This window comes from Muntiacus reevesi, chromosome X (genome assembly GCF_963930625.1).
Source record: "Muntiacus reevesi chromosome X, mMunRee1.1, whole genome shotgun sequence".
Taxonomy (NCBI): Eukaryota; Metazoa; Chordata; class Mammalia; order Artiodactyla; family Cervidae; genus Muntiacus; species Muntiacus reevesi.
In genome coordinates this window covers 11,713,434-11,727,554 of record NC_089271.1, presented here as the reverse complement: position 1 = coordinate 11,727,554, position 14,121 = coordinate 11,713,434, and the positions used below count along the sequence as shown (strand labels likewise).

At 42.5% G+C, this 14,121-nt stretch overlaps 1 protein-coding gene across 5 annotated transcripts in view; it reads left to right on the top strand.

The window, feature by feature from the left end:
* GPM6B (glycoprotein M6B) overlaps positions 1-14,121 on the top strand; it is a 155,424-nt gene that overhangs the window by 107,642 nt on the left and 33,661 nt on the right. For 2 of the 5 annotated variants that reach the window (XM_065915871.1, XM_065915867.1), the window contains exons 1-2: positions 4,919-4,996; positions 13,547-13,666. The exons of 1 other annotated variant lie outside the window; for it this stretch is intronic. In XM_065915871.1, coding sequence (XP_065771943.1) covers positions 4,936-4,996; positions 13,547-13,666 — 181 coding nt within the window. In that variant the 5' untranslated portion in view covers positions 4,919-4,935. Of the gene's footprint in view, positions 1-4,879; positions 4,997-13,546; positions 13,667-14,121 lie in introns of those variants that run through there. 2 more of the 5 variants (XM_065915870.1, XM_065915868.1) reach the window with 2 other exon arrangements.

The window sequence follows — 14,121 nt, the reverse complement described above, 5'->3', positions numbered from 1 at the left end:
AGACCTACAGTTGAGGACTGTTCTAGGAGCCGGTAATACAACAGAGGACAAAGAGACAAAAATGTCTGTCCACAAAGGGTTTATATTCTAAAGGAAGAGAGGCAATAAATGGATGAGCGAATAGCTAGATCAGTGGTGGATTGTGGTTAAAGTCACAGTGAACAACCAAGGTTATGGGACTGAGTCTGTCAGGGCTCCTCTTTTAGGCAAGAGAGTCAGGGAGGGTCCCCTGTGAAGGTACATTTGAGCACAGATGGACTTTGTCCATTCCCAAGAGTCCCTCTAGACCACAGACTCCTAGATCCTCGTCTCTGGGAGCCCCCAGTCCATCAGAGCCACGTTTCTGATTTCCTCCTGGAGGCCATCTGGGGACCCCTGAAACCACACAGACTCAGCTCTCGTGCCAAACCTCTGCCTCCTCCTTCATTTCCCCATGTGGTTCACAGCATGGCCAGCTTCTCACTCCCCCAAGCTAGAGACTCCAGACTTCCCTTCCCACCTTGTCTGTTTCCACTCCCCTGATCCAATCAGGTGTCAGCAGGGTCCTTGCCTTCCTCCTCATGCCCTCATTCACACTCCCCTTCTCTCACCTGTACCCCATCAGGATACTCCGAATGAGTTTGGCAGCCTCTAGGTTTGCCCTGTGCCATGCTGTCATTCCCACTGCCAACAGGGCGACCTTCAGAACTCATGGGTTAGATCTACTCTCAAGCCTTCCATCTCTACCCACTGCCTCCAGGATTAGCAGATGTTCAATCTCCCTGGATCCCACTCTGCTGGTTCAGCTGCCTCATTTCCCTCCCCACTACCACACTCTATGTGCTGGCCCCTCTGTCAAGAAAATCATCTCCTCAACACTTTGAAAATACCCTTGCTCCTTGTGTATGCTTTTCACCGTTTCCTGGACTGAACTATCCCTGCCCCACCCTTCCCTGCTCTTGGTCTTTTGCCCACCTACCTTGCAGGCTGGGAATTCCTGGTGGCTCAAATGGTAAAGAATCTGCCTGCAATACAGGAGACCCAGGTTCGATCCCTGGGTTGGGTTGATACCCTGGAGGAGGAGATGGCCACCCACTCCATTATTCTTGCCTGGAGAATTCCATGGACAGAGGAGCCTGGTGGGTTACAGTCCATGGGGTCGCAAAGAGTCGGACACAACTGACTGACTAACACAACAACTCTGTAGGTTTTTAACCTTATTGCAGTAGCCAACTCTGTTCTGTGAAGCTTTTCCCCGCTCTCTTCCCCGCCCCCCTTGCCCTCCTCTCCTTTGCTGGGATACCATAGTACTTGTGTCAGATTGGATTCCCCTGGATTAGAAGGGTTCTCTGTATTCCATTAGCCTACAGTGTACCTGGTTGAACCATGAGAAACTCCTGTTCTTTTAGTCAATATCAGGAAGCTTGTATGGTTCAATCTACTGTATCCAGTTGCTGTCAATACTTGTTATTCCTGTTTTGGCTTTGCTTTCAGAAATATTTGTACCTTCCACCAGAATGCCTTAAAGCATGGGGCTCAGAATAATTTTCAGCTCTTGGAGATATTTTGCATCCTATTCATTCTACATAGTCCATTTTTTCTGGCCAAAAATGGATGTGAACCTCAGAAAAGTTCTCAATGTATACTCCACTTTCTTTTTGGCTATGAACAACTTTTCTGTTATGTTTCTTCTGATTCACATGGTTTGTCACAAACACCAGTGAGGATTTGAGGCTGCTTAGAAAGTGGTGCAATGGTAACTTCTAGAATTTTCATACTCATTGTCTCATGAAAAGAAAATGACAAAGTTGTGAATAAGGCAGAAGCGATGCATAGTCTATTTGTAGTTTTTCAAGGTAAAAAAGAGATCAGACCATCAACCAGAGAATTTGTAAATATTTTGTCCAATGGTTATGATTTCTGTGACTCTGATACAGAACTAGAGTGGCCCCTAAATTTAGAATGTCTTTTATATTCTGCCTGCCCACTTCCACCAACATTTTAAAATGCTCTTCTTAAGTAATAACTCTCCCCCAAATTATTCTATTCTGCCATTTCTATAACTGACTGATTTTGCTTTTGATTGAATGATTGCACTTTTTTAATAAAACCCAATAATGTAGCTAATCACAATTGTGCCCTTTTGTGCTGAATTGAATTTTGTTTTGGTATTAATTCTCTCTTGAACTGCTGAGGGAGAACAAGCCTGTCACGAAAGAACATTTGGCATCTTCCCCTCTGAATACACCTAAGCCATCTTTTAAAAATGTTTGCAGACCATCCTATGTGGACACATTGTCAGGTTATATCACATCCGTGTTTCTTTTTGCGAGTCTGAAATCTTAGGCTGCCATGCTTCTCAATCCCCCCACCATGAGACAATAAAGTTGGCTGGGGCCAGAATTCAAGGGGCTAGTTGATTGTGGGCATGGTCTCCGAAAACAAGGCTGAAAGTGGAAAATGAGATGTACAAAATGAAAAATGTTGAAACAAGCTAAACTGGTTTTTAAAATCTTTTCTGGTTCAACCGGGCCAGAGGCATTGAATGTAGAAGTCTTCAGGGATTATCTCACATGAATGCATTAAAAGCTCAGGTTGTTAGAGGATTTTGATTCAGGATCTTATACCTTTTTTTAAGTGTTGAGCAACAGACCTTCAAAACTTGGGAGAGGATTTTTTAGGAGATGGTGGCCTCCTACTTGTCTTTATGTTTGCTTCTGAGATGTGTTCACACCCAAACAACTAGCAGACTGTCTGAATCAGGAAACCCTTCACCCTGTACTTATCAGTGGTCATGGCTGTATTTGACTGGAATTTCTAGAAATTTTTTTTAAATGAGGTACAACTGACATACAATATTATGTTAATTTTAGGTGTACAGCATAGTGATTCAATGTTTGCATACATGGCAAAATGCTCACCATAATATGTCTAGTTGCTGTCTGTCACCTTACAAAGTTAATACAAAATTATTGACTGTATTTCCCATACTGTACGTTACATCCCCATGATTCACTCATTGTTATAACTGGAAATGTTTACATCTTAATCTCCTTTACCCGTTTCTCCCTCCTCTCCACACCCCTCTCCCCTCTGGAAGCCACCAGTCTTGTCTCTGTATCTGTGAGTCTGGATTTTGCTTATTTGGTTTGGTTTGTTTGTTGGATTCCACATATAAGGGAAATCAGATGATACAGTATCTGTCTTTCTCAGTCTGACTCACTTCACTTAACGTCCATGGATGGACCTCAAGGGTGTTACACTGAATTTCTCTAAATCTTTTGAGTAGGAGCAGTCAAGGTGAGCAGGTCAAACAAATGTTAAAAATGGTGCAGAAATTACTGATGTTTGGAACCATATAGCTTATAACTCTGATATATATGCTTAGATGGGTTGAGAACATTGGTCCAATAGTATCTGAGGATGCAAGGAAACTTGTGAGAGCAGTAGTCACAATCATTGTTTTTAAAATAGCCTTTCTGCTGAACAAATAGAACGCTCTTGAAAACAGCCTTTTGACTCTGAATGCGGGATTCTAAGGACTAAGGCTCCATACAGAAATAACCACATCCAAGAGGAAAAACCCCTCTAGTTTAATTTTTCAACCAAGGAGTCAGCAAACTGTCAGCCAGATATACTTGTAGCATGTTATGCTCCTTTAAAAATAAAGATGGATACTATTTTATGAAATAGGTTTCAGCTGAAGTTTCTCTTACTATCTCATATGTTAGCTATAGATCAGGAAAAGGATTCTGGGGCTGAATTGCTATACTGCTGTTGTTAAATCGGTGTTTGGGCTCTCCTCCTCTTTCGGTCCTTTTCCTCCCCTCTTTGATATGTTCAAGTCAATCTAGCTAGCTTGCTAGAGGTTGTGTGAAAGACACATTTTAAAAAATTGAAGTGTGGTTGATTTACAGTGTTGTTAATAGTTTCAGGTGTATAGAACAGGAATTCAGAAGATATTCATATTGCATATCTGTTCTTTTTCTGATTCCTTTCCATTGGAGATTCTTCCAAGATATTGAGTATAGTTCCATGTGCTAGCAAGTAAGGTCTTGTTGTTTATCTGTTTCCTATATGGTAGTGTGTATAATCTAACTCCTAATTTACCCCTTCCCTCCCCTTTCGCCTTTGGTAACAGTAAGTTTGCTTTCTTCTGTCCGCCCGTGGGTCTCCTTTTGTACATGTTAACTGGTATCATTTTTTTGTTTGTTTTTTACATTCCACATATAAGTGATGTCATATGGCATTCTGTCTTTTTCTGGAAAAACACATATTAAAGAAAGAAAAAACGGAGACCCCGGGCAAGTCCTTTAACTAGATCCTAGGGTCTAGGGTCAGGGGTAAAGGAAATAAAACAAACTGATGCTGCGTCCAGGGGTCCCAGGGGAAGGCGAGAGTTCCCTTGTGGGAAGAAACGGCTTTCTGCAGAAACGCACAGGGGCCGGCGGAGTGCCGAGTCACGTGGTGGGAGGGGGCTCTCGTCTCTCTCTCAGCCCCTGCTCTGATGTCACAAATCTATTCTTTCCTGGGAGAATTAATTAGCATTCATCGGGTGCAGTTGGCGAGGAGGAAGGAGGGAGCCGGAGCGCGCGTGTAGGCAGGCGAGCCAGAGGCGCAGCGCGGTCTGTGGGGTTCGGGGCCCCCCACCCCGGGAGCCGCATCGGGGACTCGGGCAGCGGCGGGCAGGGGTGGCGGTGTTATAACCGGGATCCTCCGTGACGTATGGCTGCCGGCCCCTTGGCAGCTGCCTTTCTGGACCAGTAGGCGGAGGGGGATTGACGCCGCCGGAGACTTTTGCATCTTGGAAGGGACTGTAATCTTCTGGAGTGAAGAACCGAAGCTCTCCATCACCCGGGTGTAAATAAGAACCGGAGGGGAGAGCAAAAGAAAAGGAAGAGGAGGGGGAGACGTGGGTGTCGGGGGGGAGCGGGCAAAGCATTTTTGGTGGATGGTATGAAGCCAGCCATGGAAACTGCAGCGGAGGAAAATACTGAACAGAGCCAAGAAAGAAAAGGTACCCTGGGCTCTGACAAGAGCCTGTTTAAAGCTTTTCACTGGGGGTGGGCGGTGGGGGTTAGGGGGTAGCCGGATTTGTGTCTGGTGTAAAAAAAAAATCAGCTCTGAAACCATCCGGATGGCCTGGTCTGGCTCTTGGGGTGGTTTTGTCCTAGAGGCTGGTGTTAAATGAATAGAGAGCAGCCTCTTTTCAGTCCAAATCTTTCTCCCAAACGTGGTATTGCACGGAAGGAGGTCCACAATCTGTCACCTTGGGAAGCTGGGTTGGGGAAACTGTCTGTTGTAATTACTATAATGAACCCTAAGTGAGATCCTAGGCTCTGCAAGTTATATTCCGGGGACATGGAATGCATTGTCTTTTAGTAATGCGGAGGGGAAGCTGGAGGGACACGCGTATTAAAATACGCTTTGGTTCTGCTGATGCTGTAGTGATTTTGGACATGCTCTAATTTTTGTATTTAATACGATTGCTATTTCTGTGTATCAGACCCTAACTCTGATGTGTAATAACCATTTACAGTTGGAGCTTGAGAGAGAAAACATCAGCTCTGTGGGCTAGTACTGATGGAAGAAGGTTGGGGGGGTTGGTGTTTTGCTGTTTCTGACTTGGAGATCTCCAACAGGAAAAGCTTCACAGGTCCTGTTCTTCAAAGGGCGTCTGAGAACACATCCTGATCTTGACTTTTGTGGGGAGAAGTCAGTGTTTTGCGGTAGGAAGATGGCAGAAAATAGAGGCTAACATTAATCTCTCTTTTCCTAGATAATGACTGGTTCAGGTTCACTACCTCACAGAAGCAGCTCAGGCCCTGCGAGGTGAAGAGCATCTCACTGCATTGTAATTTACCTCCTTCACCCAAAGTTACTGTCCTAAAGGCACCAGAACACGTTCGGTACCCGCAGTGGCTCTTATAGCAAAAGCTCCCCATGCTAGGGTTATTTCTCCTGACCCTGACATCCACTAATAGTCACTAAACAGTAGTCAGTCTCCCAGATAGAGGTACAGGTATGTTTTACGTAAGACTATGTAGGTTGATCCGTCTGAAATTCCTGACAGTCAACCATTTTGCATCCGCAAAAACAGCAATTTCAAGAATTTCACTGTGCTAGCATGCTTGGGTAGAACAGTCCTTGAATAACATTCTCCCCTAAACTGAGCAATCTCACTTTTAAAATTAATTGCTTTTCAAGGTATGATAAAATATGCAGAGAACAAAATGTGCCTTTTGAACCATTTTTAAATGGATAATTCGGTGGAATTAAGTACATAGCATTTAGATTTCTACAATTGATAGTTGAGCTTAATCGCTGCGGCAAACCTACCGCCCCCCCACCCCAAACAACAGCAAAAGCCAGCCCCTATATCCCCCTGCCTTTTCTTGTATGTATACATTTGTTCATTTATATGAATGGCCAAATAGCGGTAAGGGAAACTCGCGGGAATATTTGTAAAGCTGAGGAACTGAGATAAAAGTTGAAAGATTGATTTCCATGACAATTAGAGAGAAAGCTTGGGCGATGTAATCATGCAATAACAGCATTGTTGTGAAGAAGCCAATCACAGTTGTAGCAATTTTCCCCAAAAATAGATACTTACAACACATTTTGTATTAATATACAGCTGGAACCACTTTTGGTCTCCACAGAAGCAAGAACAGGGCATAAAACCAGTGTAGAATCCTTACTACCAGACTCTGGTTCTCACCATTGTTTATCTTCTGGAGTGCTATTAATTCATAACCATTAAATATTTATTATTTAATACCGAAAATCTACAGCTGCTACTCCATCCCTGGCAGTCTGTATATGAAAACTCATTAGCAAGGGTTTCAGAGACAAAATTAGAAGCAAAAGAGAATTTCTGGAGGAACTTTAAAAATTACCAAAATGGATAAACACTAGCTGTTGAGCAGTCCAGAAGTACCAAGTTACTGCAAGATATGGTCACATGTATAGTTTATACTCGAGTAAGAACACGGGCCCGGGATTGGATTTTGACCACAGCAACAGGGGTCGCACTTGCCCTTAACCCACTGGGAGTGTTGATCTGGATGGCAGCCTACCTGCTGAGCTTGGTTTAAATGAACAAGTTCATCTGCCAGCCAGGCAGGGTCAGAGCTTCCACGAGTGTGTCTTTATAGTGTGCCCAGTTTGCTCTCCCATTGTCGTCGAAGGCACACACAGGGGCATAAATGATAAACATGTTTGGACATGCTTGCCACTCCAGGATTCCTTCAGATTGAATTTTAAATTTATAAAATCAGTGTTCACTTGATTGAAATTAACATTTACAAGTTTGACACAGAGAATGCATTATATAATTCTTGAGCAGGTGGATCTGGGGGGTGGGGTGGGGTGGGGTGGTGGTGGTTTCCTTTAAGCCTGCCACCAAAGGATTTATTTTAGTAAATTGAATCCTCTACATTTTGTCACTTCCCACAGAGTGTTTTATGCACATGTTTTCTTCCCCCTCCTATTCCTTCCCCAGTTGTTTTCATAGTTGGTGGTACGGGCGATACTTATCTCTGAATTTGGAGTATTATTGCCCAGTGGCTAAAACCCAGTAGCTTGTGGATTAATGGCTTCAGATAATTATTAATTATGTTTACTAAATATTTATTATAAACTGACCTCAGCTTTTCCAGACAGTGTCACTTCTCAGAGTTTTAGCAGGACAATGAAAGCTGTTTCTTCAAACTCAATCAGAATGACTTTGTTCCTATTGTAAACAAACATATTCCAAGTCCTTAAAAAAAAAAAAGAAAGCATATGTGCTTTGAAACAGTCTCCAAACTTTTGTCACAGAAACCTACTGGATGCTTGAAATTCACAAGAAGTAATTTAGCCTTTACTCAGGAATTTTTACAGAAAGCAAGAGGTTTTCTCAGAAAGATGTAAAAAAAAAAGCCAAATTATTACCAATGACAGTTTTTAAATCGGAAGCATTAAATTAAATCAAAGTGTTGAGGATTCAGTACGCAGATTCACTGAAATGAAATAAGTGGAGGAAATGAATAAGACAGAATAAAAGCTACTAGATCATGAGACTCAATAATAAAGAGATGAGAGTGAGGTTTCTATTTATTTCTGTGGAGTATTACTTGATGTCAATTCATTTGTGAAAAACTAATGCATCTAGACTCACTGGGAGGGTGTAATCTAGGGGCAGAAAAACAATTGAATCACTTGCTCTATTGGATGGAAAAAAAAAACCCTAAGTATCTGTTAGGAAAATTATTTTTTATTACATGTAGGAAATTGGAGTCTACTGAAGCAATTGTAGTCAGGCTAGTTAAGCTCCTCTGAATCATTGCTCAGCTACATTTCAGAACTCCAGGTGTCAAATTTCTAAGCACATAAAAAGAAAAATGTAGAAAATCAGGAATGATGTGTAATTTAAAATAAATTGCAGGCTGTAGTCAACATAAGAAATGAATGTGAATGGTTGATATAATTATAAAATGAACACATCCATTTAAATTTTTAATCAAATAGATATAATTTCTTAGGTTTTTATTTTTTAAAAAAATTGAGTGAAAGATGTGCACTTTTGGCCAAAAAATTTTATTTGTATTGTTTTTGTTTGGGAAAGAAAACACTCCTCTAGAATATCTGACCCATAGGCTAAAAACCCAGAGGGACACATTTAACATGTTACACTCACCCTGGTGATCTGGGAATTATTTGATGTTGAGATTTTTATTAACGTTTTCTGACTTGATTACGTACATATGGTACGGAGAAAGTTGTAGGTGCAGTTTTCTTCCTATGACGATCTGCCAAGGAGGATATTTGAAGAGAGGGTATCTGGGGCTGAGACTGTAGAGAAAAACAGGGCTGGCCAGATGGTGCTGGCCATATGTGGTAGGTATGATACAGCTTGCTTTTATTTATTTTTTTTTAGAAAATTTAAATGTGGAGAAGATTGCGACAAGCCAGTTGGTACCTCTCTTCCTTTGATACGATCATTTCCTTTTAAAGATTTGGCCTTGCTCATTCATTAGACAAATAATTCAAACTCATTTCTGGAGATGGAGATTTATCTTCCTTGGAAATGAGCGGAAATCTTGAATTCCGATTGTAATGTTAAAAAACATCATCTCTCTCTGTTATTTGGGAGTACACGCCAATGTAAACAGTCTTCATAATGTGACTTGTTAGCTTTGCTGTATCTGAGAACACATGTTGTAACCAGTGGCGCCATGACGTAAGTTTCCCCTCACTGGGACTGGTGATAAATTGGCCTGTTCTGAGATACTCCCTTGCTTGTTTCTCCTTGAGACCCAGTGTTCATCCATGTGAGATGGTTGGCCAGGAATGAGGATGGCTGTGGGGCGGAGGAAGAAGGTGACTTTTAAGAGAGGGAGGCTATGCTCCCACCTTCACAAATGCACCTGGTTGTGCATTCTGTGGTTCGTTTCTTTATCCACTTAATAATGTTCCCCTTTGAAGCATCACCCTTCTTCTGCCCTGTCAGCTCATGTCATAGGAGCAGAAGGTGCCAACTCATCGTGGGAACCATTCTGTAGAGTATAATCTTGCTTTTAACAATACTCTTGCTGACTGGTGGCAGATTAAATCTCAGATGATGATGCCCAAGAGGAGAATTTTGATCCTTGGCCAGCCCAGAGAAAGTATAATAGAGAAAATAAAATATTTTCCTATTTTGTAGACTCATTTGATGAATTGCATTAATTTTTTTTGTCTGTTCACTCCTTACTGACTATCTTTGAGATCAGGGATCAGTGCACTTGATCTTTAATGGGCCTGAGAGTAAATATTTAGGCCCAGTGGGCCACACAGGGTTGTAATTCCTCAACGCTTCCAGGTAGCGTGAAACAGCCATAGAGAGTGGATAAGTGCATAGGTGTGGCTGTGTTGCAGTAAAACTTCATTTGCAAGACCAGGTGGCCATCACTGGCTGACCCCTACTATATCCTATAGTGTTGTTATAGCATTCTTTAATATTTTAAATCCTACTTGAGTATAGAGGATGACAGATATAGCTTCCAGAGACCTGGCCCAGTGAGTATGGTTTATTTCTTTATTTTTTTTAGGAAGCTCAATCTTTGTTATTTAGTTGCTTCCAGTGATAATTTCCTAGATGGCAGAAAGCACACCAGCCTGCAGCTTAGTTATTCAGCCTCATCCCTAAATCACAGCATCTGAGTCAATGGGGAGAAAGTGTCCACAGCATTATTTTTATTTCCTTTCGTCAACCCCCCTATCGTTTGTGTCATGCCCATCTTTGGTGATGACCATTCAGTTCTGTGTCTCACCTCAGTCTCAACCATAAATAGCATGCAGTTGGCCAAGAAGTTCATTGGGATTTTTCAGTTCCTTCTTATGGAAAAACACAATCAAACTTCTTGACCAAGACCATTTCTGAGATGTCATAGTATTCTGTGCTTTCTCGAGAATATCCAGTGGTCTCCTGCCCATGTCTCCCTTCTGCTCTCTACGTGGAGCATTTGCAGTCTTCCCACTGAGGAGCAGAAGCCAAAATCTTCCTGTATCTGTACGTTTTCCCCACTTCTTGACAACTGGCAGTCCTGAAAGGACGCCATTTTAAAACACTCCTCAAGTTGAGGCTTCCCCTCATGATCACGTGACTCCCTTTTAGGTTTTGGGCCCCTGTTCTTTTAAACAAAACATATCCTATGTTCTTTGAAATTATATAATTTGATACTTACTGTCTTTAAGTTTGGTTCAGAGATACAAAATAGAGGGTTTTCTTTCCTTTCAAGTGGAAAGATGAATTGTTGTCCAGAGGCCTTGTCACCCACTTAACTGACCCCATCTCCACACCTACAGGAAGAGGAAGAATGCTGAACTGAGTGTCTTGGGCATGGCCGCCAGGCTTTACTCAGAAAACACATTGGTGTTGGGCAGTGCATGGTTTTTCATTGTCATTGCCAAGCAGCCTGTGCCTGACTGCCCACATGAGGAGATGAGAGCAGAGAAGGAATGAGTTGTTGACAGACATTTCCTGAATTGCCTACCCTGCCTTGGGTGAGGTCAGTGTGGTTGGGGGTGGGGTTGGGGACCTAGAGACCCATTGCTTGAGCCACAGGGTCCCAGGATATTCTCTTGCATTCAGTCAGCTATTTATCTGGCAGACATGGATTGGGCACCTGCTGTGTGTTGGACTTGGAGAGAGAAATGTTTTGAAAGGAGGATGAAAACTTTTCAGATAGAAGTGGTCTAGCTACTGGGAATCCTCATGCTTGAGGCTGACATAGAGGGCTTATAGCCACTTTAAACAGGAGTATGACTTGATCTCCTGGTTCTTTCCACTGGCCCCTGCTTTTGGAGAATATAGCACGACCCATGGTGTGAGAGAAACTCCCCTGAAGAGTAAACCAAAACTCTAAATGCAGGAAAGGCTGAGAGTTCAGACCTTTTAAGAACCCTGAAATAGCATCAGGAGCTTGGGATCTGAAACACATCTTGATGCACAGAAGCACAGCTTACCTCCAGACAGACCTCAGCGAAAGAGTAGAAACAGTGACAGCACAGGCCACAGTTGGATAACCTACCTTGTGGAGTCACATCACCCACATTTACGCACAGGCTCCTCCCCTCCAGCTGTGTGATCTTGGGCAAATAACTTAACTCTCAGTTGCCCCTAGCTTCTTCATTTGTAAAGCTAGAGGAATAATAGTACCTCCTTCTTAGGATGGATGTGACAAATACCTTGATCTTAAATGATTGAGGTAATGGTAACAGTCAGACTGTTTTTATCTTATGTATTGGCATATCCCAAATGTTCTAAGCTGTAATCACTTAGGAAGGTATCTAATTTAAACCTAATACATGTGTAGAGGCCATCTACATTTCACAGCCAAGGCAGATCCATCTCCTCTGACCCTAAACAAGGTCCTAAAATAAATTGCCTGAGGAAATCAGATCCCCATGATTCCAGGTGGGAAACTTTGAAGTGTGTGCAATATTCTATTGGCGATCAAAGAAACCCAACTAAAGAAATTGTGTACTGACTGGAATAACAATCATGGACTGAGCATAAATTCTTTTTGAAAGGACTGTCTTGAAACTTACGACTCAAACCTTGGAAGGACTAAAGTGATTGGCAGAATCAGAGCATGTGACATTCCTTAAAAATGTATTGACTTAAGTAGTTTTGCCTGTGTTACACATAGTTAAAAAAAAAAAAAACTTTAACACTTTGCATTAAAAAAAAAAATTCCTGAGGAAACAGGTGTAACATGCTTTGTGTGGTACCCAGCACTTCCATTATGCGGTTCTGATCTTGTCCTTACATCCTTTTTCCCCTTTCAAATGTCTTTAAAAGCCTTTAACTCTCCTTAAATGTCTCTAAAAAACATTACTTTATCACAGAACCAAAGAAATTTGCCCTAAAACACCACCTAGAAACATAGGTCTCCACTTCCCAAGTGGAAACACCACGAGAGTTTTCAGAGACTGTGGAGAGCGAAGTTGGGTTTCATAATGGCTGGGGAGGTGTTCAGTGGATCTGCTCAGGGCATTCGCTCTTTTGCCTTACCATGTGATGGTTTACTTAGTCCTTATCCTCAGTGGTCTAAGATGCCCGATGGGGCATTATAATGTGCTCTTCTGATGGAATAATTCCCCCACATCAATGTCAGCACCATTTGTTTAATCCTTAAATATTTGTGGCACCCCGGAAGCCGTAACCCATCATTAGGTTTGATAGGATTCTCAGCTAGAAACTGGCCGTAGTGACCTTATGGTCTCTTGAGATTTCAAGGTTGTAATTCAGCTAACAGTTACCAGCATCTGATTCTGTGTCAGGCAAGTTGGTAGATAGTTTTCTGTCCACTTCCCTAAGAAGTAGGAGATATAGTCAGATTACCAGTTGGGACCTACTTGAGTCCCCAGGAGGCCACTTGTCACCTTGTGTGTGAGGAAGCAGTGCTTCAAGCCCAATGCCCACAGCCCTTTCTCTGTCAAGACACTGGGAGATCACTGGAACAAGATTTAATGTGGAACTTTCTAGACTCTGAAGTCCTGAGCTTAGATGAGGTGACAGAGAATACTGCCGATGTCATTGGGAGGACAGGAGTGTCACCTAAGATTCAGCAGACCATGGGGTTATTGGCTGGAACTAGCTACCATTACAGCAAGCCTGGATTCACATTCACTTATGTAGCTACAAGAGTGATTGTGCTCTGTGGGTCTGAAAGTAAACTGAACAGAAAGAAAAAAAATACAATGGTGAGAAGCCAGCTTTTCCTTATCAACGGTGTCTGCCCAACATGAGCATTCGAAGGGGTTAGGAGGATTGGGAGGAGATGGAGAAAATAGAGAAAGAAAATATTGGTGATTTTTTTTTTTGTCAACTTAAATTCAAAAATGGAGGAGGAGACGCTAATGTTCTCAGCGTATCATGCCGAGTTGATAAGATGGTACTGAAAGGTTGCAGTTCAATAGCGTATTTTGTGTATTCGTCGTTTCCTGTAATTATATGGTAAAAGAATACATTAAAATGCTGATGTAGAATCTTTGCTGGAGATAGAGACACTGACTCTTTGCCACCTGAAATTGGCAGTGAACAGCAGAGCTGAAATGGAAATTGGCAGGTACCACTGGATGTACCCAGGCTCAAAGAACCACCAGTACCGTCCCGTGCCAACCCTGGGGGACAGGGCTAACCCCTTGAGCAGTCCAGGTAAATACAGCCTCGGGGTGCATTCGCATAGCAACTCAACTGTTATCTTTAATATGATTTGTGATAGCTCTTTTGGTTTGGTGCTATTTTCTGTTTTGCTTGATGCATTCATTTGTTCACAGGGGCTGGGGTGGAAGTGGCCCTTTAAAATTGTTTTCATCATCTTTTTCTCTCTTCCTCTCCATTCCACCCCATCTTTCCCCTCTTTCTTCTCCCTCCTCCCTGTTTTCTTTTCCTCCTCATCTCTTCTTCTCAAAGGGAGCAAGGTACAATGAGATGTACCTTGGGGTTAAGCATGAAATGTCTAATATTTGAACCACCAATGGGGTGGGGCAGTCACGCGTGCCTATCATGGGTCCAAGAACTGAGCTGGGACATTTGAGGAGCCTGGGCTCTGAGAGTGCTGTCAGTGGCCCCAAACATCTCTCTGGCCACATGGCTCTTCAGCCCTCTGA